This window comes from Cuculus canorus, chromosome 3, assembly GCF_017976375.1.
Source record: "Cuculus canorus isolate bCucCan1 chromosome 3, bCucCan1.pri, whole genome shotgun sequence".
Taxonomy (NCBI): domain Eukaryota; kingdom Metazoa; phylum Chordata; class Aves; order Cuculiformes; family Cuculidae; genus Cuculus; species Cuculus canorus.
In genome coordinates this window covers 30,877,483-30,904,882 of record NC_071403.1, presented here as the reverse complement: position 1 = coordinate 30,904,882, position 27,400 = coordinate 30,877,483, and the positions used below count along the sequence as shown (strand labels likewise).

Genomic DNA, 27,400 nt, shown 5'->3' with positions numbered 1-27,400 from the left:
ATATCCAATCCAAACCTCCCCTGGCACAACCTAGGGCCATTTCCTCTCATCCTATCACTTGTTACTTGGGAGAAGAGACCAACATCCACCTCACTACAGCCTTCTTTCTGGTAGTTACAGAGAGTGATAAAGTCTCCTTTCAGCCTCTTCTTCTCCAAACTAAACAAACTCAGTTCCCTCAGCCACTCCTCATAAGATTTGTTCTCCAGACCCTTCACTAGCTTCGTTGCCCTTCTCTGGACATGCTCCAGCACCTCAATGTCCTTGTGGTGAGGACCCCAAAACCGAACACAATATTCAATGTGCAGCCTCACCAGTGTTGAGTACAGAGGGAGGATCACTTCCCTAGTCCTGCTGGCCAGACTATTTCTGATACAGATAAGGATGCTGTTGGCCTTCTTGGCCACCTGGGCTCACTACTGGCTCATGTTCAGCTGGCTGTTTACCAATACCCTCAGGTCCTTTCCTGATAGGCAGCTTTCCAGCCACTCTTCCCCAAGCCTGTAGCACTGCATGGGTTGTTGTGACCCAAGCACAGGACCCAACACTTTGCCTTGTTAAACCTCATAAAATTGGCCGTGGCCCATCAATCCAGCCTGTCCAGATCCCTCTGCAGAACCTTCTTTCTTGCAAGTAGATTAATACTCCTGTCTAACTTGGTGCCATCCTTCGGGTGCTAAAGTTAGTATTGCATTTTTTTGTCCAGTACCATATTAACAGCAAGTAAAATGTGTGCAAGCCCATGTAAAGTTGTTCTATCAATTTCAAGACCTTTTAGCAGCTAAGATGTTCAATAGAAAGTAAGTTCAACTCAGTTCCTTACTCTCTTTCTCTCCCTCTGCCGCATGTGTAGCTATTGCCCTCGTACCACGTTCCCATACTTACAGATCCCAAACATGACGTCAGCTTTGGGTGGAAGTGAAAGCTAAGCAACTCAAGGAGCCATTTCTTATTTTGAGTTACACCTCTGTAAATGCAGAGCAATTTCAAGGGAATCAACCTGTACTGGCACTGGCAAATTTGTTCTCAATATGAGCACAGAATGTTTGTCATAGTTGTTATTAAATGATGCCTTTATATATTCCAGGCCTATTTTTAAAACAAAGGCAATGATGTTAGGACATCCAGTTCTATATATGGACACTCCAAATGGCACTGAAATGCCTCACGCATGTGTTTGGCTGAGTGTTGATTTGGGTGTCCAAATATGGACCTCAGAATGGGATATCTCACTTGGATAAGCATCCTTGCAAATTTGGCATGCAGCACTTACTTGAACAAAGCAAATTTATTTCTATCATTTAGCACAGAAAAAGCACACGATGTTATCATTTTGAAGGACTTTCTTATCCACAGAACTGGGCCAATCAAATACTGATGTGTAGTAGTTCTGAAAAAAATTAAAGCTCTCAAAATCAGCTAGGACAACCCAGGAGGTAACTGATGCACGTGTTTACAGCACATGTTACACAGACCCCCTGTTATTGCAAGGGCAAAATTCTTGTTCACAGCAAGAATTCAGTGCCAGCAAAAGGACCCATGCAACTAGATCACAGCAAATTCCCCTCCTGCCCCAGGAATGTGAAGGGATGCATGCTGGCTGACTGCTTAGAGACCTGCCTCTCTCTGCTCACTAAAAGTCTCCACATCTCAAAATTGCACATGTGCAAGAGCTGAGGTGTTTGCTGTTACACGCAGGAACCCTCCCCTGTATCTCCTAGTGCATCAGGATTTTCTTTGTCTGGCTCATTGATGTTGAGTTCTCCAGGAAAAAGCTTGGCTTGACTGTTAGGTCTTAGTGCGTAATAAACAATGTCAGCAGTGAGCGAGCACTGTTCTGCAAGCCTTTGCTGGGTTTCCATAAATTGCGAAGGGCCTTCTTACATCCTTTGTGTAATTCCACTCATTTTGTTGGCATCATACAAGGGGATGGATTTGGCCTCAAAAATAAAGCAGGTTTCTTTTGCATAATGTATCGTACCATTTGGTCTACATTTTGCTGAAGGTTTATGTGCACTTGGAGACTTCTGCCCAGATATACAGCTGTAGATTTTTTTAAAATAGCAAACAATGAACTAATTCAATTGTCCAAAGCAGCTGTTCAGATTCCAAATTTTGGAAAAGTTGTTAAGAAAGTGTAAGATGGGCAAATTGTCAGGAAAGCAAAGGTGAGTTTGCGATTGTTGGAAACGTGTGAAACCAGTTCCTGTCTAAATCGCTTTCTCTACCTCTGCTGTCCTGACAATTTTTGACAAGCTGATTCCATTTCTGGAAAAAGCAGTTCACAAGAGAGAAAGATTTCTCTAAAGAGTCTGTTGTTTTTCAGAAGAGTGAAAATGTGTGCTAACAATTCTGGACCGCTGACAAAAGCAAAATCAATACACACGGCCTTCATTTTACAGCCAAGATCAGATGAATAAATAGAGATGCAGCAAGCTGTTTACTAGGGAGACAAGCTTTGCTCTACGTGCCCTTCCAAGCAGGCATGCTTATGCTGTTGTTGTTTGCCTTACATGGCTGGTTAATGAAATCAGTCAAATAGTTACAGAGCTCACTGGACATTTCAAACCCGTACATCAGTGGCATTGCCTGTGCCGGCTGAGAGCTGGGAAGCAAACGTTATTGTGCGAGATCACTCAGGGTCTGCATATATGTAGCTGTTGCAGAGTTTTGGGGCCATTTGGGAAGAGTTTGGTGCATAATCTGGGCTTAATTTTGATGGGGGGGGGAGGGAGGTGGTCATGCATAGAAAAACCCTATTCTTATGAAAGGCAGGCAGAACTGGCTCTGTATGCAGCCCCAAACTGTGCTTGCACAGATCCCCTTGAAATGAATGAAGCTGCAGCCAGTGCTTCCATCCAGGGCTATTCTCTAAGATCAGGACCTAATTCTGCACTGTTCTTTCTGTGGGGTTTCTTCCCCCCAAGCCTTAAAAACTCCAGAAACTGCGAGGTGATGAGGGAGGCGCGAAAATGGAAGGGACACAGATGCAGCCTTCGAGAACATTTACACACATTTTTTCTGAGACTTCAGACTCAGTTTTGTTTGATCTGTGACCAGGCAGGTAGAGGAATGAATCACCACATGCACAAAAAGGAAAAAAAATAAAAAAAATAAAAAAACAACAGCACATTTAAGTGCATTTTTTTTTCTTGGAGATTTATTTTGTTTTAATAAATCTGACACCAGTCAGGGAGAGAGAAAAGCGTTGCAAGCCCAAAAGGAAAACAGAGCACACTTAGGGTGCTGCAGATTCTTGCTGTCTTGAAGATGTTTAATCAGTACCTCTTTGAGCTCTCTCCCTAGACTCAGGAGTTGCTGGATTTCTGCCCCCCCCCCCAATCTTTTTTGTGTTTTTTTTTTTAAATCATTTTTTTAAAAAGCGAGCTTACTCGCCCGGTGTGTTTTCCAAGCTTTCACAGCTCTAATAAATAAGGAGCACCTGTAAAACAGTAGCTTGACGTAAGTGAATCTGTACAAAGGAAAATATAGAAATACAGTATATACATAGTGCTCATAGTGCACCATCACTACAAGGCTCTGGTTCAGCTGACTGTGTTTCTCCTGCTCCCAACACCATTGCCACTGCCAGAGACACCGCTCCTGCAAACTGATCCTCACTTCCCTGCAGCAGCCTTATAGAAAAGGTGTACTCTGAACACTCAAGAGTGAACAATTGCTTTATTCGAGTTAGTAAACAGTTACACTGAATCACAAGGTGATCTGAATTTTTTTAAAGTTTTTTTGATTGTTTTTTTTATTTTTTTGTGGGGGTTTTGTGGGTTTTTGTTGTTTTTTTTTGTTTTTTTTTACTTTTCTTTTCTTTTTTTTTTTTTTCTTTTGTATTTATCAGAATGGGATACTCCACGACTCTCTTACCAATTCAGTGCCAGTATAACATGCTCTAGTGTACTTTTGGACTCTTGGCTACAACTGTACAAGTGCACACAAGTAAATTCTACCCTGTTATCCTCCACCCACTGATTGAGGATCGAATTGCACATTTCTCTTAACCATGACAGGAGAAAGCAAACAGTGAAACAGAATCATGGGGGATCTTTCTCACTTTACCCTTGTTTTCATTGGTTTGTCCATACCATTCTAATTATCATGAAAGAGCTATGCATATGGAGAGATTGTCTCACTGCCTTCCTGGATCACTGAAAACCATCAGGGTTGAAATTTCATCCAAGTCTTTCATGACGCCCAGCAAATATTCCCCTCAGATTATTTTACACCTTGAGGGAATTTTGGTCTTTAGTTCAACACTCTTGCTCTGTTCCCAAATGGGGCGCTATTTAGGGGAATTTAAAGAGAAAGCTGAGAAGAATAAACATTTACTGAGTTCTCTTGGCATTCAGTCTCTGAAAAACCACAGTATAAACTATTCATGCTGCTTCTTACATCTGTCAAATCAAAAATTAAAAGCCATAAAAGTGTAACACTGAAAATATGGCATTAGAAAGGATAAAGGTGGCCTTTGTAAAAATAACAAGGAAAGTATATTAGCCAATAAAATATTCTAACTCTTCATTTAAAAGTGCATCGTGGGTAGGACAGAGATGACTCTGAAGCGTTGCTACTCCAGTATTACCCCTTTCCCCCATCAAAACTTGAATAGGTCCAAAAACCATACAATGCAAATCATGATTCTTAGTGTAGCAGCAAAACCACAGCAGTTTTTCAAAAGAAAAATAAAAATTTAAAAATCAAAAATCCATCTCATTGTCCAGTCTCAAATATCTGAACTTTGAAATCAGAGAGGGAAAAGTACCTATGTTGGTCCGTGTGGTTTTTGAAACCAGGGTGAAAAATACCCCCCAGCAAGAAACCAAGAGGAAAAAAGCGTTCCTTGGAGGAGAAGAGGGGTGGTAGCAGGAATGCTGAGCACACTGTGTGAGTCCATGATGTGCTGTCTTCTGGGTCAAAGGCATCCGTGGGACCGAGGCTTCCTCGGAGGGGCTTCATGACAGGAAGCTGTGTTCTTTGCTGGACTTTTAGCCAGAGGGGGTGGTGAGCGGACCAGCTGGTGTCATTCGATGGAGTGACATGGTTTGCTCTGCTCCCTTTCTCCATGCAAGGTACCCTGTCGGTGAGCATTCCTGCAAAGCAGACAAGGAGAGGTGATCAGGGCAAGTGGCAGGAAACATTGCAAATGGGCTGGGCACAGCCTGAGCTTCCATGCAGCCTTATGCTGGGCAGGCAGCCAGGCAGAGAGACAAGCCCACCCCCTTGGCCTCGGCTGCCCCTTGTGCCGCAAGGGCCATCGGGACATGCAGCCTCTGAGGTCATTGGAAAGGAAGATTGAGGAATGCCTGTGATAAAAAGCTGGAGACTGATACAATAATAGCGCATTCTCTGGGTTTCGTAGAGTGCCTTTCATCCTACAAGGGCATGGGTGAGTAATGATACTTTGCAATAATACAGTACCCTTCACTCCTTGATCTGAGTGTCCTTTACAGAGATGGCATTCACCACTCTTTGCACGGCACAGAGGAGTCAGAGAAGCAGAAGTATTTGGACCAGGACCCCGCAGCACCAGCGATGGGTGTAGGATGGAGAACATGGTGCATGCCAGGGCTCCCCAGAGACACGTCACTGCACTGGTTGGTGTGCAGCTCCACAGAGCTGATAGGTCTCACAGAGAAACTGGGACAGCACCCGGAGACAGCTCCACTCTCATGTAAATACACATCTCCCACTAACAGAGATAACTCTGTAGGTACTACCCATGCTATGCGTATATATTGAAGATGCCCCTCTTGGCCTTCCCCTGAATCCATTGTCGTACAAAGGAGACCAGTATGGTCAAGATAGCAAAACTGAGCTGCAATGAGGGAAGTCAGGCTGGAGGTCCCCTCAACCTCCTTGGTCCTCTCTTTGGATGGTCTGCAGCCAACAGTCTTGTACCAACACCACAGTAGCTACAGCACCAGGGGGTTTACAACCAGCAGAGCGTGGTGACTGACACTTGCATAGCATGACAAGCAGAATTCCAATAAAGGCATTTTAGGACTCAAAACAGAACTATGTATGACACTCACCAAGGTAAACTGCTACCAAAATTTGATATTTTCAGAGCTGAACACATACATTTCTATGGACCATATGTGAGATGAGAACAAAACCCTCCAGATCTTGCTAGAGCAGATCACAGAGTTAGGTAAAGAATTTAACTTTCTAGTTGTTCCCTTCTTCTGTCCTGTTCCTCATTTCCAGGTCCATTTTTCTCCTGTAATCTGACTAGATGTACTGACTGGTTGGATTTTCTTTCTTTTCTCATTTTTTAGGACACAAAATGGATGCATCCCACAGGAATTATTCAGACGATCCCCTATTGGAGCTCACTGGTGCTTTGACTGGGTGAACAATACTGAAGCAAACGCAGCTTTATTGATTTGACACCTTCAGAAAACTGCATGATAGCTCCTCTGAAATAAGATGAGCTTTGCAACTGATGATGGCCAAGGTCATGAAAATTTTTGGAATCATGTTTCTGAAAACCCAAATCACTTTCTCATCAGTCTAATGCAACTAACAACACGGCAGTGGTTACAAGCTCCTGATGCCTTAGTTTATCTAGGGGCTACAGTGTGACACACCATGGCCTCATGTGCTTCTGCATCCTTTGTCAGTTGACCATGTAGACTGTCTTCTCTCTCCACACAGCATGCTTTGGACTGTCTCTTTCAATGGGATCTGCTGTCCCCTAGAGATTCAAACTGAAACTCTGAAGTATTTATCAGCCTTAATTTTGGTGCTGGGTCACATTTTTCTTCTCAGTTTGCTCCAAAATCTCCCCTTCATGCTCCTTTGTGGTCCCTCTTGTCACTGTACTCATATTCCCCTATCACATCTCCACCCTTCTCAAAGCAGAGACTGGAAGGCACATTGAATATGTTGGCCAGCATCAACCCCTAGAGCACAAGACCTAGATCTAGGTTAAGGAGTAACATTGGGTTTTCAGGCAATGTGCCCAGCAGGACAAGCTTCACGTGTACAGAGAGCTGTGGACAAGAACTAGACTGAGAAGTGTGATTTATCTACCCACTGAGTATTCATAAAGTATATGACTGCTTTCTATCACTTTTTGGCTTGAAATCTTGCCCTGCAATTAACTGAAAAAGGAAGCAAAGAAAATAAAATCTGTAATGTCTGTATGAAACTTCACTCTGCACTTCAGGTATTTTGCCTGCTCCTCTTTTTCCATACATTAAGGGAAACAAATTTCCATCCCTCACTAATCAATCTCAAATGGCACGGCATCGCAAAGGCTGATAAGTGACTTGGGAGGGAAAGCATAAAGAAGTTCACTACCTCAATGCTTTCTGCCTGGAGCAGTCAGTTAGCTTTGTTAAATCCTGTCTATTTTCCCCTGCTGCAGATAGACTCAGTGTAACAGAGTCTGCCAATTGGAGAGAAGGATCTTCCCCGTTGATGGGCTCATATGGCAGTCATTGCATTTGATGAATGCATCTCTGAAGCGATCAGGTGACAGAATAAAAATACATATCAGGCATAGCATGCAAAATTTGATGAAGAAACGGGAACACACTAGTCATCATCACTTCACAGTTAGATGTTATGCACCTCGTGCCAACACCAGTGTGCACGACCAGCACAATAAAGTCAGCTATTTATACCTCCCCCCAAAACCAGATTACTTTTTAGGAGTGTGGCATATGCTCTTCACCCCAGCTGAACTTCCCCTCAACGCACATCAAGTATCGCTGGTCAGATAAAAAAAAAAAAATACATCAGCCACAAAAGAAGAATTTTCATAAGCATAAAGCCATGGAGTTGAGCCTATGTGAGTTGCACTGAGTTGAGCTCACTGGATTTTGCCTGTTTTCCAAAGGTAAGTGGGGCTGGGTGGATCCTGGGATGGAAGACCCCCTAGAAGAAAGAGGCGGGCTATAGTTCCAACCCCAGGAGGCAGCATGGAAAAGATGACAGAAAGAGAACAAGTACAAAGGCTCGTTTCTGCCTTGCTGTCAATGTGGGGGTGGGGGTGCTGGTGGTAAAGAAAATAATTCAACTGGGTGATGACTTAGCTCAAGCAGAAAACTTGGAAGCTTACTGATGTGGGCTCAGATCCCGAGGCAGTGCTCATCTGAACAGTAGGTGAGAGCTGCACTACTGCGTTCTGTGGCTTTTAGTCATAACCTGAGCAATGGGGAGCTATGTCAAAGGCTGCACCAAGGCAGAGCTTCATCTTCGTTTTACACCTTCGTTTTACATGAGGATTTAAATCCTTGCTCAAAACAAAACAGAGTTAAGAGTATGGCAGGACAGTTTGTTAACTAGAGCAAAGCCTTCCCAGCAAGCTTCTCTCCTCCCTTTCTGCAGCTGGCCAGCTCTTTCCAGGTCCTGCTGCAGACCTACAGCCCTTTGTCCCGTGCAGTCCCTGATACTGGCGTGGTGGAAAGTTTGGCCCTGCTTGGTAGAGACGACTGATAGAAGTGCTCCTTACTTTGCTCCCCCTCCCCCTTTGCTCAGTAGCTCAGCTGTGGTGGCATTTCCTTCTCCTACTCCCCCATATCCAAGCTCCCAGAGCTGGCCCACAAGTCGAGTGTTGCCACAGTGGCAGCACACTCCTGCTGGAAGTGGTAGGCACCAGAAATAGTTACTTCTACCCAGTCCCCTCCCTGGTCATGTCCTACCTGCTCAGCAGAGCCATTTCATTGTCATTGTCACTCTTGTTGTCACTCTCATTGTCATGGCTTTGGACACACGCATGCACGCAGACACACATAGTATTTTCCATGGTTGCTTCCTCCTCATTCTCTGCTCCATTCAACATTTCTGTCTCCAGATTCACATCATATAATTCAGAAAAAAATTAGAGACTGGGTGGGGAAGGCTTGAAGCAACGGTTGATGTGGGCTGGCATGGCAGAGTTTTTCCATCATTTAGCACAGCACTTAATTCACCCGGACAATGAATGCTGATGTGCTAAAAGAGCCCTAGTTCATCTGGGACATGCATGGCCCTAGAGTAAAGGCACTGGCAATTATTTTCCCAGGGAAAATGCTCTGAAGATAAACCGCAAGAGCAGCTAAAGTCAGCATGGGAGCAAGCTCAGCCCTGGAAACACTCTGGAATCATCTGTTATTGGTAACAGTTCTGTAATTTTTTTCATATATATATCTTTTATTTTTTTTTAGCAATGCTTAAAGCAGTTCAAGCTTCTTCATTAAAATACTTCATGATTTATCTTTCCATGAGCTAACTGAAGGGATGCCACATCACAAGACTCAGGAGAGGCCTTTAGCACAAACAGGATAACAAGGAGGGTCCTTAAGCACCAACCCTTGGTTTGGAGGGTGGTGTTTTCCTTCTGCTCTGGTCTGGTAACCTATGGATTCTTGACAGCTTTTGGTCAGATACCCAACTCCAGCTCTCCTGCCTACTGAAATGTGAACTGTAATTTGAGCAGACATTGTGATGTTAAGGAATGCACTGGGGTAGTGGCTTGGGATTTTTTTGTCCTTTTATTCCTAGGCAGAAAAAGTGTTAGGGACAGCTTAGTCACCCCCAACTCTGTGACTGAATTGTTGCAGGGATGCACCAGAGGCCATGCCTGCAACCATATCCAGTTGCCTGGCAGTCAGGGAAGGACTTTGAGGGAGAAACATGAACTGGAAAGCAGAAGGCCTGTTGTGTGCTGACTCCTGCTTCTCTGCAACTATTCCTAGAAAAGTATTTGGGGAAATTTCACCAGTTTAGATCTATGTTTGGCCCCTTGCTGGTATATTTAGTACCATCTCTCACTAACTCACTCAATGTATGTTAAATTGAACCCTGAAACTAGCTAGTGAAGTTAGGAACAGGGATGTATGTCACGATGCCCTTGTTATGTGGCAAGGAAACAGAGGAAATACAGGCTCTCCTTCATCCTCCTGCATGGCCCAAAGGAAAATCTCCTCATAAAAAGAGGGAGCAATGGAATCATCACTGTGGAAGAGATCCCGAGAATCACCAAGAAGATGCAGGGTCCACACTCCTGCATTTACCAGGCAGCCAGTTCAATGAAGAGAAATGAGACAGAAATGAAGCCCTCTACCCCATCCAAATTTGGTGACAATTGTTCAAAACCCAGCTATCTAGCAGCAGAATCTGCTCTTGATTGTTTTGTTCCAGCCTCAGGCTCTACAGTAGGAGAAAATCATAAGGCAAAGGGAAAAGTAGTTTCTTCCCTCCACTATACACTTCCATAAAGAACATGCTCACCACAAAACAGGAGTACAGTCTTGGCCTGGGTAAGCATGCAGCTCTCCTTCACAGTCAATGAAAATAGGATTCCCTAAATTCAGGGAATTAGGAATCCTTGGGAAGAGAGACCTGGGCTGCTGTAAGCTCTCCCCCATACCCAAAGCAGCGATGCAACCTTGCCATACAACTTACTCTGCACAGACGCAGGGAACACGGCACTTCTTCCCCATTTCAGGTTTGGATATCCCTGGGCAAAACAGCTGCCACCAGGAACCCATGCCACAGCATTTTGAATTTACATTTCCTCACGTTCCCACCACTGTCAAGCTTTTTGTGAAAGCAGCTCCCCACTGAATGACATTGCTTTCTCCTTTCCTCTCCTTGTGGTCCAGGGAGAGGAGATGTGGGGGCTCATGAGCTTTAACCCAGGGGGACCAGGGTCCTCATTCTCCTTGCCAGGGGTGCTCCAGAGCAGGCTCTGCATTAGATACTCCAAAACACACCTGGGAAGAGCCTCTCTATCCACTAGGCACGTAAGGAGGCAGAGGAGACCAGTCTTGGTAGGCTAAGATGAACATCTGTGCTCAGTTCCCCAGATTTCAGCATTGGTGCTGCTGTCAGGTTTCTCTGCCACTGCCATTCTTCCATCCCCACAGTTCTGATGTGAGCTAAAGCAGAATAAATTTTCTAACTTTTCAGCTAAGCATCCTGTAAGTAACTTCATTTTCTGAAAGTTAACTACATGTTTTTCAGACGTCTGTCTCTGGAAGTGACAATGCTTAAAATTTATGATTATCACCAAAGTAATGGGGCATTGGTATATGGCAAAGTATGGGGCAAGGCCATGGCTTATATTTATTTTTATGGAAACTAAGGTTACTTTCAAGTTGGTGAAATGCTGCAAGTCAAAGCGGCGAAAAAGGGTCACACCTGCAGGAGGAGAGGACAGGACAGGTGACCTAAAACTGACAGCAGAATATCCCATTCTATATATATCACATTCAGTACAGAACTGGGGGATCACAAGGATCAAGCTCTCTTCTTCAATGGCCAGTCTAATACAGACCTTGTCTGCCCTTCTGCCTCCTGATCCCAGATCTGTGTGTTCCTGAATCCCATTCCTGAGTCCAGCTCCTATCTGCTGCTGAGTTCTGCTCAGGACCTTTCCCCCTACCTGCTCAGCAGCATCAGTAGTAATATCTAGTCATCGGGGGGTACAATTTTATATATTTGTATATATTTTAATATTTTCTTAATAATTTTATTTTCCTTTTAATTATTATTGTTTCATTAAAGCTGTTTTAAATTGTTGTTTCCAAACCACAAGCCTCTTTCTCACTTCCCTTTCTCTAGGTGGGGAGGGGATTGGGACCAGAACTGCGCACATTTAGCTGCTGACCTGGCTGGGGTGGGGCTAAACCGTGATACCCATGATGATACCCATGTATACCATTTTCTGGTTTTCAAAGTAGCAATCTCCCCAGAACACCTCAAAATATCTCTTCATGTAATTTTTTGACATTTCAAAGAAGTTTCTCATGTTTTAACCTGTTACAGAACAATTGTTCAGCAAGTTCATGAAACTCTCCTTCACTTTCAATCTAAACTAAAGACAAAAGCAATGTCAACCAGGCCCTCCTGCCCAGCTCCACCACACCATCTTTCTCCAAGCTTTCACTGATAGAGAGTCTCTGGTTTAAATTTTGGGGCATTTCCAGGTATGGATGCAAATCATGCAAAGAGGAAAATGCCATCACAGTTCTAGACTTCTTAATGCTTTCTACAACTACCTGAAAAGTGGTTGTAGCAAGGTGGGTGCTAGTTTCTTCTCCCAGGCAACAAGTGATAAGACGAGAGGAAATGGCCTCAAGTTGCACCAGGGGAGGTTTAGATTGGATATTAGAAAAAATTTCTTTACTGAAAGAGTGGTAAAGCATTGGAACTGGCTGCCCAGGGAAGTGCTGGAGGGTCCATCCCTGAAGATGTACAAAAAGTATGTAGATGTGGCACTTTGGGACATGATTTAGTAGGCATGGTAGTGCTGGGCTGACGGTTGGACTTGATGATCTTAGAGGTCTTTTCCAACCTTAATGACTATGATTCTGCTCACAGCTGTAGCACCCATTGCCTCCAGCCATGTCCTCCACAGCAGACAACAGAGCCTGCCTGGACCAGATCCTGCTTTACACTTGAGTAACCGGGTATATCTCCACAACAACAAGGCAGCCCATGTCTCTCCAGTTAGTGCAGCACCAGTATATTTGACAGACCTGTAAACAGTTTGCTTCGTCCTACTGATGCTTCACGTGCAGATGTGTCAGAAGATAGGATTTTCCTTTTAATAAAACCAGCTATATTTTCAACTAATTCTCCCATTCTGTGCTGGGACAAAGCTGAAACTTTGCAAGTATTTTTTTTGGCAAAAAAATAACAAATAACAAAAAGAAAACATAAATAATAAACCAGAGGGAAAACCCAATCCAGACAGCTTCTACTCTCCTTTCGTAAAAACAGGCAACCACTGTGATGTGATAACCCTTCTTTAAGCCTTTGATTTTGTCTGAATCAGAATAGAAACTTCAACTTGAATTTCAGCAGCCTCCTGTGGGCCCAAACCACTAGGCTTTTGGCTATTCTGAGGTGCTTCTCAATTTTCTTACCCAAACCGATCTCCAGAAAACACAGCTAAATAGCCAGAAAAAGGCAGATTAACTGTGGGTAGCAGTATGGAGGAGGACAAATAGTGAGGATGGGGGTCTTGCCAAGCAACAGCCCACACCTCCCTGTAAGAGTCCTCCTCCTTGCCTGGATTATACCTGGGCCCTTTTTATCATCTGAAACACTATTGTGTGCCACAAAACAACCCCGACCAAACAAACCAAATAATAACAATAACAATAATAAAAATAGCAGCAATACTTTTTTTGCAGAAACAGCATCATATCTTTTTAGGGAAAAGTTTTAGCATCCCATATCATGAAGCAATGAACATTTTCCCACAAACCCCTCCATCCATCACCATTCAGGTCTGCATGTCTGCCACCATCCTCATGGGGTTTCTCCCTGGTTTTCACAGCCCTCATCTTGGTTCCTTTCAACATAAGCAAGAGCAGGTGCAGACTCATTCAAAAGCAAGGGGTATGCTCAGGTGGCCAAAACAACAGGTAGATTATACTGTAGGGGAAGGCAGAGGAAAAGCCCATCCAGAACACATAAGGAACAAGCAGGTGAGGCCTGGCATAGACCTTGGTGCAGTGCCAGGCATCTTAGGGCATCTCAGGGCATCTCCCTTATCCCTACCGCTGCTGGCCACTGAGCAGCCTGTGTTGGATGAAGCCATTGTGATTTTCTGTATTTTCCACCTCCCCTCCCACCCCAAGAAAATGGAAACAATGTTTTTACCACCAAGATAAGTATTTCAGCAATAACTGGTAACTCCTTCAATTAAAGCAGAATTGGTGTTTTAGCTATCTTCTAAAGGTGGGGTCAGAATTCAAATTTTCAGTGACCTCATCATGTATCTTTTCTTTTATATTAGTGTTCAAGCATTTGTCAGTTGGAGAATTCCTGTGGGAAAGTGTTCCCCCCACTCCTTGGATATGAAACTTAGAAGTAGCAGCACAAGTGGTTCATGAAAGCTTATAAATATTCGGAGCATAAGCAGGCAACATAAAGTTTTACATTTAACCACGTGGGCTCAAAATAAATATCTGAAAATTGCTCTAACCATAGGTTTCAATATAAATCAGCCAACAATGTGATGCAGATCTTTCCACCGAGGTCGGAACTCGATAGTTATTTCATTCTGTACTATCCAACCCCTAAAACCTCTACTTATTTATTTATTTATTTATTTATTTAATATTTGCTTCTATAGAAGATGATTACATTACACAATCTGACAGTCCAAAACCAGGACTGGAAGATGGAGTGCAGTAGGGAGTGGGGGCATCCTCTCAACAAATGCAGTTCACCTCTTTGCCTCTAGATAACTTGTTACTGTAGGTTGGCTCGAATTTAAGACAGTAATATTTCAGAAACACTTGGAAAAGCAAGGCAGCTGCAGGGAGGATATCATTACAAATTGAGACACATGTTGTACAAGAATACCATTCTTTTCAAATACAAAAATCGTGTCCAGGGAAGTAAAGCCACGCAAATGAGTTGGAGGCAGGACCTCAGACTGTAACGTACCGAGGACCTTCAACTTGCATTAGAGGCACCAAGCACTGAGTGCACACAGTACTGCATAGGATCAAGCCAAGATATTTAATTAGCTATAATTTTCACAGTAGAAGCAAATGTTGAATTTGAATAGTTGAGGGCTCTGCAGAATGTCAGAGGTTACTTCGATTCATGGCTCTCACGGGATGATCACACACGCTTCCAAACACAGCCTCTGGTCCCGGGAATGAAATGCAGCTCATTAACAAACTAAGTGTAAATAAGGTAATGATTAGTAGGCCTCAGCCATGAGGTCTCAACTGATGGAGGCACCCAGGAATGTGCTTAACTTGCCAGTTTTGTTCTATGGGACCTAAAAATAGACAGGAGAGACTCAGCAGGTAATCAGGAAACAAAAAGTGCTTCAGAAAGGATTGCTTGCCACACTCTGATTTCCTCCTGATTTCTTGCTCAAACAGCTCTGCTTCTGCTTTGCTTGAATCTCCCACTGCTTTTTAAACAAGAATTTAGTTTTATCTTTATATCTATTGCTCACTGCTTGATTATGTCCAAGTTTTATGCAACCATGGTCCTCAAGAGTGTTCTCCTTTCTGACTCACTTTCAGGTGTTACTCTTAATACTGAGAAATGGGTTATAAGCTCCCCATCGTTGTTCAGAGCTCACAGCTTCAGGCTGAAGTTGGCGGTGATTGTTTCAGCATCAAGCTCCACAAAGGCTATTAGGTGCATCACTGCTTATCAGATTTCAGTAGCAATCAGACATATACTGTCCAGGAGGCGGCCTCTGAATGTAAAGGCAATTGTTGTTTCGGATGAAGTTTTTACAAGGGTGCCTGTCTTTTTTATTGTGGTCTTTGTTGTTAAGGACTCTGTATTTAATCATGAGTTGTACTTATTTTCACCATAAACTTTCCTTGCCACTGGCTTTGGTTGCTTGACAGCACAAGAACAGAGTGATGGAGAGCTAGAGTCTCCCTCATGCCTGTTTCACATTTAAAACTTTTGAATGCAGTCAAATCTGTTTTGCACCAGCTGAAATAAGAGGAGCATTAGGCCCTATGTGTATGAACGCGCCTGGTCAGTCTTTAAAGCCTGGCAAAGAATTACGAGTAACTCGTTGTTTCGATATGAATGTGGGTTGTACCAGCTTAGGGAATGGTACAGATTAGATGTTTGTTTCAGTTCAAAAAAAATCTTTATTTCAGAAGACAATTAAAACTAATAGGGCAAGTAAGCACTGAGATCATCTCTGATGTCAGCAGTCCTATGCCCTAGGAGCTGCCAGGTAGGCTACAGTCTCCAGGAGTCGCAGACTCTGCAGATTTCTGTGGGTCTGTCAATCGAGCTGTGGCATTTTTTGCTGCCTAAAGTTCAGGCTGTGTGTTTTGTTTGTCAACAGCCCTAGACGCTCACTTTTGCAAATCAGACCAGGTGTAACTATTTTCCAAACTGTGTTCAAGAACTGGATTTCCTATTTGAAACATATGTCCTAGGAGGATTTATAGAAAAGCAGAAACTCATTAGAAATCAGAACTTGTTCTTTCGATTCCAAGTGTGTAGCAACTTACAACAGTATACCACGAGTCTGCTATTTATTGCCACTGAGATGGAAGTTAGCGTTCCCGCACCCTGGTAGCAAGATGTGGGAGCTGAGAGCTACCCTGGAGGTGTGTCATTTTATACTTAACCATTTTGAGAACTTTGCTTTTTCTTTCTTTTTTCTTTTTCTTTTTTTTTTTTTTTTGTTTTTCCCAGGAAATCCTTTTTCTGATTTAATGTATCTCAGAAGCTACACAGGTAATTTTGAAATGTAAGATCATACTGCTAGAGCCAGGCAGCTCTCAAGGGCAAAGCTTCAGTTCCAAGCAAATGTGTTTAAGCCTTTGTGGTGTTAACAGTTTCTCCTCTCCCCCTTTGGATAAATGGAACATTTCTGTAGGCTCATAAGAAGCCAAGTGAGGGAAAACTTCTGAACCAGGAGAGTAGGTGTTAACTGTATGAGTCCAACTACTCTGCTAATTTAAATCAGTTTAGCACCAGTGGAACTATATCCGGTTAAAATTAGCTAAGACTCTAGTCTATATTACTGTGTCAACGAAGATGACTAGCATAAAAATGTGTTTAAATATTGAAAATCTGTTTGCCGGTATATCTTTAAAGTCAAATTCTGTCCTGATCACAATATGCAGGTCAGGGTAAGATGCTGGTAGATAGATGCTACAGTGGCAGGAGTGTGATAAAATCTCTAAAGGCAGAAAGGGAGGTTAATAGCTATGTCCCTTGCCTCAGGAGTCCTGAACAGAGCAGGAAATCTAATGATGGACCATTATGGCTAGGGCAGCTCATAGCGGGGTGAGCCTCATGAGGTTCAACAAGGCCAAGTGCAAGGTCCTACACCTGGGTCGGGGCAATCCACGGTTTCAATACAGGATGGGGGATGATGTGATTGAGAGCAATCCTGCGGAGAAGGACTTGGGGGCACTCATTGATGAGAAGCTCAATCTGAGCCAGCAATGATCGCAACCCAGAAGGCCAACCATATCCTGGGCTGCATCAAAAGAAGCATGTCCAGCAGGTAAAGGGAGGTGATTCTGCCCCTTTATTCCCCTCTTGTGAGACCCCCCACCTTGAATACTGTGTCCAGTTCTGGAATCCTCAATATAAGAAGGAAATGAACTGTTGGAATGGGTCCAGAGAAGGGCCATGAAGATGATCAGAGGGCTAGAGCACCTCTACTATGAGGACAGGCTGAGAGAGTTGGGCTGTTCAGCCTGGAGAAGACTCTGGGGAGACCTTAGAGTGGCCTTCCAGTACCTGAAGGGCATGTACCAGAAAGCCAGGCAGGGACTTTTTACAAGGGCAAGTAGTGATAGAACGGGGGCAGGTGGCTTTAAATTGGAGAGGGGAAGATTTACACTAGATGTAATGAAGAAATTCTTCATGATGAGGGTGGTGAAACATTGGCACAGGTTGCCCAGGGAAGTTGTGAATGCCTCCTCCCTGGAAGTGTTAAAGGGCAGGCTGGATGGGGCCTTGAGTAGCCTGGTCTGGTGCTAGGTGTCCCTGCCCACGGCAGAGGGGTTAGAACTGGATGGGCTTTAAGGTCGCTTTCAACTCAAACCATTCTATGATTCTGTATTACTTCTGCTCTGAACTGGAGCATTCCGCATGTTGAATTTTTTTCACAACTACAATGTATGGAGTAAACAGCTGGAGGTTTAGGCCTATAACTCAGCAGATATTTACCCCAGGGTGTACGGGTTGGCTCTGTAGGTGGCCATATTCCCACTATTTCTATTACTTCTGGGAGAAATTCTGCTGGCAACAGCAGAAAAACTCCTTCCTTTTCTTAAGCCTCTGCCCCCAAATCAGGCTTAGTCAACGCACACACGAACACACACAGAGAAGCTAGTTGTGCATTTAGCATGTGTCACTTAATTTCCTAATTTAGTTAACCATAACTATCATGTTAAATCCAAGCAGACCTTCCTGTTTTCATTTGTTTGCTTTAGGAAACCTTGACACCAAAAGCGAAGGGTTAAAACTGATCCTGCCTGGACACAAAAGCACGTAGGCAGGCAACACTAACACTACTAATTTTAGAAACTCTCATTGCTCAAACTTGAAAAAAACCCACTCAACAGAATATTCTTCTTAGCTTCGTTCCTTTATCATAGTAGGACTTTGGCACTGCAACGTCTTTTGCTGGTTCTTCAAATTGCATCAAGCTAGAACAGCTTGACAGTCCACATCCTGATGAAGAGACTAAACTTTAGCATTAAGGATGATGTTCCTGATTAGCACTTCCAATAATCAAGTAATCAGTGCATTAAATAATCCAGAGTTCGGTGACTTGCCTGAAAAGGTCATGCTTGCATTAATTCCTTTTTAGAGAATACATGTTGCTATTACATGAATTCAATCTGTCTGTCCAGAACTCCAGCGTAAAAATACTTGGCTAATTTTCTTCTTTTCATGGAATTTGATGGGAGATAAAATCCAGGAAAAGCTGCACATTAGGGTAATATGCTCAAATTTTCCAGTTAAGGTAGGTAGGGAGTAAGACAGAAAAAGACAGTTCTCTGGACTTTTTCTTCTCCTGAGTTAGCATGGCCAGTGCAATCAATACAAACCTCCAATGGCCCAAGTCAACACAATTATTAGTGCAGCTCCTACCCTCTTTATACAATATTAGAACTTCCATGAGGTTGGGAGTCTTTCATGAGGGATCCTCCCCACAACCATACTGCTGAAGGAGCAGGATTCTACCTTTGTCCTTCCCAAGGTTTGGTCAGGAGGAACTCAAGGGCATGGCTGAGGTCAGGGCTGCAGTGCAAGAGATTGCACCGATGCTCTGCAGCCCCTGCTTGTCCCCCCTGGACAGATGTGGGCAGGCTCTGAGTCCTGCACAGTCTTCACAGACAGACTGCTGAGAAGCCAGAAATATAAGCAGCCCCCTTGCTCCCCTGGACTGGCTGTAACCAGCACTAGTGAAAAGAGGGCTCTGCATGAAATCAGAGTCCTTGCCTCAAATCAGTCATCAGAGCAGCACAAAGCACTTGTGCATGCCTTGAGAGGTTCAAAAGACACACACATTTCACTGAGGTACCCACTAGGATGAGATGATTATCATGCTGTTTATTTCTGCAGAGTATTTTGAGTATCCTCTTTCCCTTGAAGCACACATGGATCCTGGCCTCACATCTCTGTTCATTTTGTGGAGAAAGGAGGGGACAAACACAGATTGACCAAAAACTACCAACATGCCATGCTATGCTATCACACAAACACTAGAAGCATGGCAAACACCTAGGCTGGACTTTGTCCAGTATCTATGGGGACATCTGTGTCTGTGCCAGTCACCCTAAGTTTCGTCCATGGCAGGAGAATTAGGCACTTCTAGGGTACAACTCATCTGAGCTGTCTTAGTTGTCATCTTCAGGCTGAGCTCAGCTCTCTTTGAAGTGCCTGCTTCTCTATGTTGATTTTTAAGAGCATTTGGACAATTAGCTCAGCTGTGTCTTCATTCCAGATGTCTGTATTAGATCAGATTAATCTTGCCTGGCAACCTGAAAACTTTCCTGTAAGACAACCCTTACACTGAGAGAAAGGAATATATAAAGTTCTTGATGAATGGGAAAATGGTTATTCCTGAGTATAACCACAGTGACAGTTACTGAGATTTAGAGAATACAAAGGGCTGAGGACAATAACCAAGTGATAAAGCATCCTCCTCGTCTCTTCAATGCAGCTTGTTCAGTTTGCCCATTTTCTCTGTAAAATACCATCTGTAAAGTGATACATATAATGTATAACTGTGTCAACAAGCAAAACCACACAACTCAGCGAAGCCAGAACCCTCTCTGAGCTTTAAGGCTCTGGCTCTAGATGATGCTAAACCCTCCTTGGGATTGGGACCTCAGAGAGGTGGCATTACTGCAGCCTGGATGGTCCAGGCAAGCATAAATAGATGCTACCAGCCTGTCTTTGACTGCAGTGAGCACACAAATGTGCAAATCTCTTAGCGCTGACTTGAAACAAACCACATTTACAGGGATTTTGAGCAAGGTGGGAAAGGAGGGGTTAGCCATGGCTCTCCTATAATTAAATAAAAGGGATATAGTCAAATAGTGTCACTCTCCTTAGATTAGATCACCGCTCCTAGGTAAAAGCACACATACTCTTACGAAGAGACAATCTTTCAAGCTCCAAAGGTGGCACACTGGGGTTTGCCATAAAGGTCTTGCTGCTGAGAGGGACATATAGTCCATCTATACCTCAGGGGTAGGTAGGGGGTTCCCCCCTAGCAGGGCCTAGGAGTGTGTGAAGATTTTAAAGATTCATTTGACTAATGAATTATTGTATATATTGGTTATTAGTCTAAGCAAGTTATAGTCATCCTCTGCTCTTACAAATATATCTCTTGAATGTGACAGCACATGCTGAGAGCAAAGAACAATGGTTCTGTTCCACCAAAAAAAAAGTAAATAAATACTGTTTGTGAGCAAGGGAAGAAACTTCTCTGGCACTGCAGCCAGAACTTGCAATGCTGTATTAACAAATAAAAAGGGAGTCTTGACTATACTGCGGTATCTTTGATGGTGCAGTTAGCCTGATGGAGCAAGGAGATATTGCAATGGCCCAGATTCCACAGTGTGCACTGCTCTTTGCGGTTGTAGATGCCAAGCCCTTCGAGGCAATATTTGTATTGCACTGCTGCAGTCACTATTTGTGCTATCAGGGACAGGGATTTACTGGAGGCTACAGAATATTCCATGGATTGTAATGAAATCTGGCATGTCACCAAGCCACATCCAGCAAACCGGCAGTATTTTACTGCTGAACAGATTTCTTGCAACACCCACCATTTTCCCTTTTCCAGAAAGAAGTTCTCCACGCTTGTGAATCTAAACAAATGCAATTACATTTGTTTCTTGCTCACAGGTTTGAAGCAACAGACATACATTAAATTAACAGCTTTTTAAAGGTGCTATTTTATCAGAGAGATTTGGTAGGCTGGGAACAGGGAATGAAGGGCAGGAGAGTTCTGCCTCTGGAGCACTGTCCTTGGACAAGCCACAGTTGTTGGTAATCTTACCCATATCTCTGCTTTTGCTTTTGCAGGAACCACACACACACAGCAACTACAGGGCACGCTGAAACCTCAGCTGCTTTTCTAAAGTGGGAGACTTGCACCAAAGGCACCTACCTCAGGTAAAGTGTAAAGCCCCATGGCACAAGTTGTGCTGAGATAAGCTTCAGCAGACAGGCACCAAACAGCGGGCAGTCCCTAAGCATCAATACCCAAGGAAGGAAAGCTCAGGGAGAGCGGGTTCACTCTCTAGACAACAGCCCAGCTGAAAGCCGGGGTGCAGTCTGGAGTCAGACCAAAGTAAGGTGCTTGGAGAGGACTACTTGGTAAGTCAATTGGATCTGAACTAGCAGGAAGCAGCTGGGTCGTCCTGCTCTGTGCTATGCTGTAGGGCGATTTCAATCATCATCATGAAGGCTTGAGTTGCTGCATAACTCAGCTGGAATAAGTAAGCAGATTAATGGCCCAGACCTAAACCATGTCCCAGGCAGAAAACCACTGACTTTGACACACACAGCACAATAACTTCATAGCCAGCATCATCACAAAATGTTCTGTGAGCAAAAATGTAATGATGCTGTTGATGGATGGAGTACTGACAAGTGCAGATGCAATACAACACAAAGAACACTATTAAAACATAAACACCAATAGTTTTCTGAAAGTGCTGATAAATAGGAACCTGTATATTTTTGTTTCACAAAGGCCACATCCACGCGAGTTTGACCTCATATTGGAAAATACTTATTCTACTCACACAGAAGGCAATAGTGATCACACAAACCTTTACTTATTCTGATTTCGAATTCGGAGACACCTCCTTTTCAATGGTGGCTCCAGATCCTCTGGCCCTGTGCTGAGTATTGGTGTTGAGATAATGCACGGTGAGATTGCAGTCTTTTCTGCTGGTTTTGGCACAGGCTGGATCACACAACCTGTCTTGGGCAGCATTCGCAAAGCATACGCATGGTCCTCATCTGCTGGATTGTTAAGGTTCGGGTCCTGTTTGTCTCCCCCAGCAAGCGGCTCTTCCCCAGTCTTCTTGCCAGCATCTCCCTCGAGGTGGCAGTTTGATGCGCAGTTGTTCTCCTTAACAGACTCCAGCTCGCTCACCGCCAGCTCCTCCAGGGGCTGGGGCTTTTTTGGCTCCTGGGGCGGCTCCGGGTTCTTGGAACCCTCCGTGCTCTTTGTGCCATTCACAATGACATTGCACACTGCTGCACCAGCTTCCAGTCCCAGCGTGCCGGAGGCCAAGGAGACAGGACAGCAGTGAGCTCCATCACTGCATGGTAAAGTTTTTGAGTCAACTGGACTGCAGTTGTCCCTGCAGTCACTGCAGTTCCTTTTGTCTGAGCTACCAAAAGCCAAATTTACAACACTGTTAGGTTCACGCTCAACTTTCACTTGGGCATGTAAAGCCCTGTGGATAACATTGTGCAGCCTAGACCGGTGGCCTACTGTTAGGTCTATCACACCGTCCTGTGGACCCTGTAGCACAGTGGGGAAACCAAATTTACTGTTCACTGGACTACTAGGTCTGACAGTCAAGTCAACAACTTCATTTTTACTGTGCTCCTGAAGCACTTGAGCTTGATTTAGGGACTGGCCTGAGCAGCTCGGTGATGAGTCAGAGGATTTAGAAGATCCTTGCTTTGACTCTCGAGGGGATGAAGAGCTATTGGTTGGCTTTGCCCCAGGCGTCTCGCTGGAGGTACTTGGAATGAAGCTTTCACCGTTGCTGGAGAAGCCATTGGGGGGTTTGGAGTCGTTGATGTGAGGGATGGGGATGGGAATGGGGATAGGGACAGGCAAAGGGACAATGACAGGATATGGCACTAGTAGAGTTGGGGGTGGCACCAGCGGGGCAAGGGATGGCAATCCGAAGTTCATCATCTGTGGCATAGGCATAGGACCATTTGGCATCATGCTGACAGGGGGAAAGGGAAGACTGGGCAAAGGAGCTCCAGGAGGAGGAGGCGGCAACAAGCCTGGAGGATTCCCAGGCATGGTAGGTGTTGTAGGGGGGTGGATATGAGGGGAAAGCATTGGCCTGTGCATGGGACTAGAGGTGGGACCCATATTTCTGGGACCACCTGGTGGCGGACCGATTCCAGGAATCATTGGATTTGACAGAGGGCTGTTAGGATTTGAGGCATGGTGAGGCGGCCCACGAATAAATGGTGGACGGATTTGCTGCATAATTTGCTGTTCCATGAAAATGGGCAGAGGAACTGGCCCACGGTTTGTCATCACCATGGGAGGACTGCGAGGTGGGACACCAATTGGAGGCACAATGCTAGCAGGTGGCTGGACAGAAACTGGTGGAATATTTGGATTCTCACTGATGGGAATAGGTTTAGGAACTGGCGTGGGGATTTTAGTGGCAGAGCAGTTGCCAGTGTCAGACGGAGAGGCAGTGGTAGACGCTGATGGTCCAGGACCTTGAATTTGGCCAGCTGCAGACGCTGGGGATGGGGCTTTTCTCCGAGCATCTGCTAGCGGTATATTCCAAGAATCTGGAGTCAGCAGCTGCACCCCAGTGCCTTCTGCTTTATTTTCAACTGGAGGATGTAATGTACTGCACAGTCCAGCTGGAAGATTGGCCTGTGTCTCTTTGTAGAAAATGTCCATTTTGTACTGATTGAGACATTTTGCACTGCAGAATTGAAGCCTTCTTTCCCCGTCCCCAAAATCCAGATACTCTTTTGTGTGTCTTATGTGCTTACACCAGTCACATACCTACAACACAGTAATAAAATCAAATCAGGTAAGAAAAGCAATCTTCTCTTCATAGTGTTATTTAAAAGTAATTTTTCAGTTGCTTTCTAAATACATTATTTTTCTAGCAGAAAAAAAATAGTTACATATGTGAAAACTATACACTTTTTTTGCTCCAAAATATTGGTGAATTGAATACCACTTCCTTTTCTGGCTCTCATGATCTCAATTCTACCTTTTATAGTACATTGTATATCTTAAGCCCATACCACAGAGAAGAATATTCAGCTGGCGTAAACTGTTTTAACGCACATACGTAAGTATACAAAATGCGTATGATTATGGCTATTATTCCTCAGTGGTAATCTAAGCACACCTGTACTGTCTGAGATGCCATATGACACAAGCAGTATGATAACTGGAAAAGGACTCAGAAAGTTGCTGGAAATGAATGCAAATCATTTCTGCTAAGCTACAGCACACAGTAACATTTAGTGTTCTATTAAGGGTATCAAACAGTAAGTTGGAAAGGGTGTGATATTTTAAAAAGGCAACACAAAGCAAAAAGCATCATCCATCCTTAGCCCTTCATTCCAAGGAGAAACTCGGAGATAGTAAAGACATTTGTGTAAGGTTTGAATAGTCCCAATTTGTGACGTTTCGGCAAGCTGGAATTACTTTCTGAGCGTTTTGCCTGCTCTTGTGTACAAGTCACTTTGAGTAAAACGTCTTGGCAAGCAAGGGCCTATTTAGCTACTTATCAAATACTACAGCAAAAAGTTTGCATTGCAGGCTCATCTTTGTTTTGTTTCTCTGCTTTCCATTTAATCCTTGCCCATGTTACTATTGGTGTGGTGGAGGCACAGTGATTTTTTTTTAAAGTACGGCTGCAGAACTAATTAAGCTGTGAAAGGTTTTCCCAGTTGTAAACCACTAGACACCAAAGTTCAAAAAATAGTCATTCTAGGCTTCAGAATCCATTACTTCAGAGAAATTATTGTGATTTCATTAACACATTAATTTTGCAACACCAACAGCTCTCACAGATGGTGAAGACATGATCTACAATTCAAATATGACTCTTGTTTGCACAAATGCCTTTCCTTCATATGGCATTTTAAACAAGAATTAATATGAGTAATCTTGCCATAGCTATAAACAGATAAACAGATGTCAGAATTTTCAGTGCCTTACTTTTTTGACAGAATTTTACACACACAAAAAACCTCCATTTTTGTCATTTATTTTAGTTCTCAAAATACTCCGTTGACAGAGATTTTTGGTGCTTTCTATCGGCATGTTGAGCCCATGACCGTGTCAGAATACATCCTGGTATTGTTTGTTCTGCCTTTTCCAAATAGCCCATATTAGCTTGTTTTGAAAGGACTATATCTTGTATTAAGAGAAAAAAAAAAGAATATGATTGTGAAAAAGACTGCATTGAAAGGATAATTAATTTTAATAACTATTGGTCATATAAACAATTCAAAACAACATATGTCGGGCATCTGATTACCCATCTCATTTAACTCTCAGCTTTCCTTTAATATAAACAGTGGTGACATTTTTGAGTTTTCAGTAATATATCTTTAATATATATACATACACACACATATACACACTATATGCTACATCTATTAGCCCGTTTACTTCAACTCCACAACCTTTTGGTCATCCGGTTGGGTTGCAATTTGATCCCTTCTCCTGCTCCCCCACCCCATGCACACACTCACACACACACACATTTCTCTCTCTCTACCATAAAGTTTTTATCCAAACATTTAAACCAAACTAAACAATTACTTGAGAAGTAGCAGCTATTAAGTTACCCCTGAAGACTGGGAATACAGGAATGATTTTTAATTTGGACACACAGACACAGTGCCACGTGAAACAAAGCACAAGGGGCTGTGGGTGCTGCTTGACGTGCACAGCATTAGGATGGGTGTATTTCCAGCATGATGCCCCATGCCCTGGTGTCACTAACACAGCCAGTCCTGCATTGAACATGCACTGACGATGTAGTGCCCTAAAAAACGAGGACAAAAAGGCTGTCAAACGCATAGAAGAGGTGGATAAACATTTCTGCTGCAATGGCACATGGCGTAGGGCAGATGGGAAGCAGGAGTGCATGGAGTAAGGCAAAGCAGGAGCACCTCCACTTCCAAGACACCAAGGTTTTTCCAGGCACCAGCTCTCCCTGAGCTCCCTGCAGGAAAGCTCAGTGGCCGTCACAGACAGCACTGGAGCTGGGCAACTCCTCACACAAATACTGCAAACACGCAGCAGTGGGCACTGAACCATCCCAGGTATTTGGCAGGCATTTTGCCACCCACCTGGCAATACCGCACAGGGTCATCTCATGGAAACATCTTATAATTGACCTGAAATTTTCTGGCTTGCCACTGTTTTCCAAGCAGACAAAAGGGGAAATTGTGAGTCTATGTCATGAGTTCATAAGGTATTATTTAACTCAGTAAAGCAGCTGAATTTATGTTTAAGTTATTTTTGATCGAGAGTTCACTGCTGTAGACCAAAATAATATCTATTTTTCATGTATGGAATCAGGATGTAAACCACTGTGTTCCTTCTGCAGCTTGCAGGGTATGCTCTTGCCCCAGGGGCTGCGCAAAGAGGCAAGGGGTCTCTACGTGCACCCGAAGTGCTGCACAAAATATTACCAGGAGCTCCCAGCTGGCTCTCATTCAGGCTGGGGCAGGACTAAGCCCACCCCAACTCATCACCCTCCAAAAGAGTGTCTCCTTGTACGAGAAAAACAAGGAGGAGACCAGTCATAGAGTTGGCTGCTGTAAATGATGGAGCAGGACTTCAGATGCAGCTGTATCCCTGATTTAGTTCTGGGATGGTGCAGCTACAACTTGCTCTTCCTTTGAGGCAAAGGAAACAAGTCAACTTGTAAACCTGCTGCCATAGAAGTACCTGAGAGAAATACCAGAGAATAAAACCAGCCTCCTTATCTTCCTAGGTCAAGTCCCTTCAATGACTTTAATTAACAGACTGAAAGAAAAAAATAGCCTCCTCAAAAATTTGTGGCATAATTCATGGTATCTTTTCTAATCATTTAACTTGTATTAATTATCAGTTGAAAAAATCACTGAAATACTTTATTTTTTTATTGCTGTACTGATTTGTTTATCTCAAGTGGGCTCCTATGTCACTTCTAGCTAAACAAATATTCTCTCCTCCTCAGTAAAATACTGAGAATTTCTGCTTAGAAATTTTCTTCTGATTTCTCCTGTTTTCAATAATTCACTGAGGTACAAGAAACTCTGAAGTCTGCCTGCCTCACTCACATATTGATCAGACCATTCTGTATATTTTATCACTAGATAAAACTAATTAAAACCACAGACATTAAAGGCAGCAATTCTGTTCCTCTCAACATCCTGGATGGACCAAATATCTAATAATTATCACATTGATTTTACACAAAGTGTTGACATTAACATCAGTGAGAAACGTCTATCTACTATAGCCATGTATTGTGTTATATTCCCTTCCTTCCTTCCTTCCTTCCTTCCTTCCTTCCTTCCTTCCTTCCTTCCTTCCTTCCTTCCTTCCTTCCTTCCTTCCTTCCTTCCTTCCTTCCTTCCTTCCTTCCTTCCTTCCTTTCCTTCCTTCCTTCCTTCCTTCCTTCCTTCCTTCCTTCCTTCCTTCCTCTTTTCTTTC

The 27,400-nt window shown here is 43.6% G+C and overlaps 1 protein-coding gene across 3 annotated transcripts in view; it reads right to left on the bottom strand.

The window, feature by feature from the left end:
• Positions 1-3,836: 3,836 nt before the first annotated feature.
• Positions 3,837-27,400, bottom strand: part of SOBP (sine oculis binding protein homolog) — a 122,709-nt gene continuing 99,145 nt past the window's right edge. For all 3 annotated transcript variants that reach the window (XM_054061596.1, XM_054061595.1, XM_054061597.1), the window contains 2 exons: positions 21,777-23,731; positions 3,837-5,102 (listed from right to left, as the gene is read on the bottom strand). In XM_054061596.1, coding sequence (XP_053917571.1) covers positions 21,779-23,731 — 1,953 coding nt within the window. In that variant the 3' untranslated portion in view covers positions 3,837-5,102; positions 21,777-21,778. The remainder of the gene's footprint in view (positions 5,103-21,776; positions 23,732-27,400) is intronic.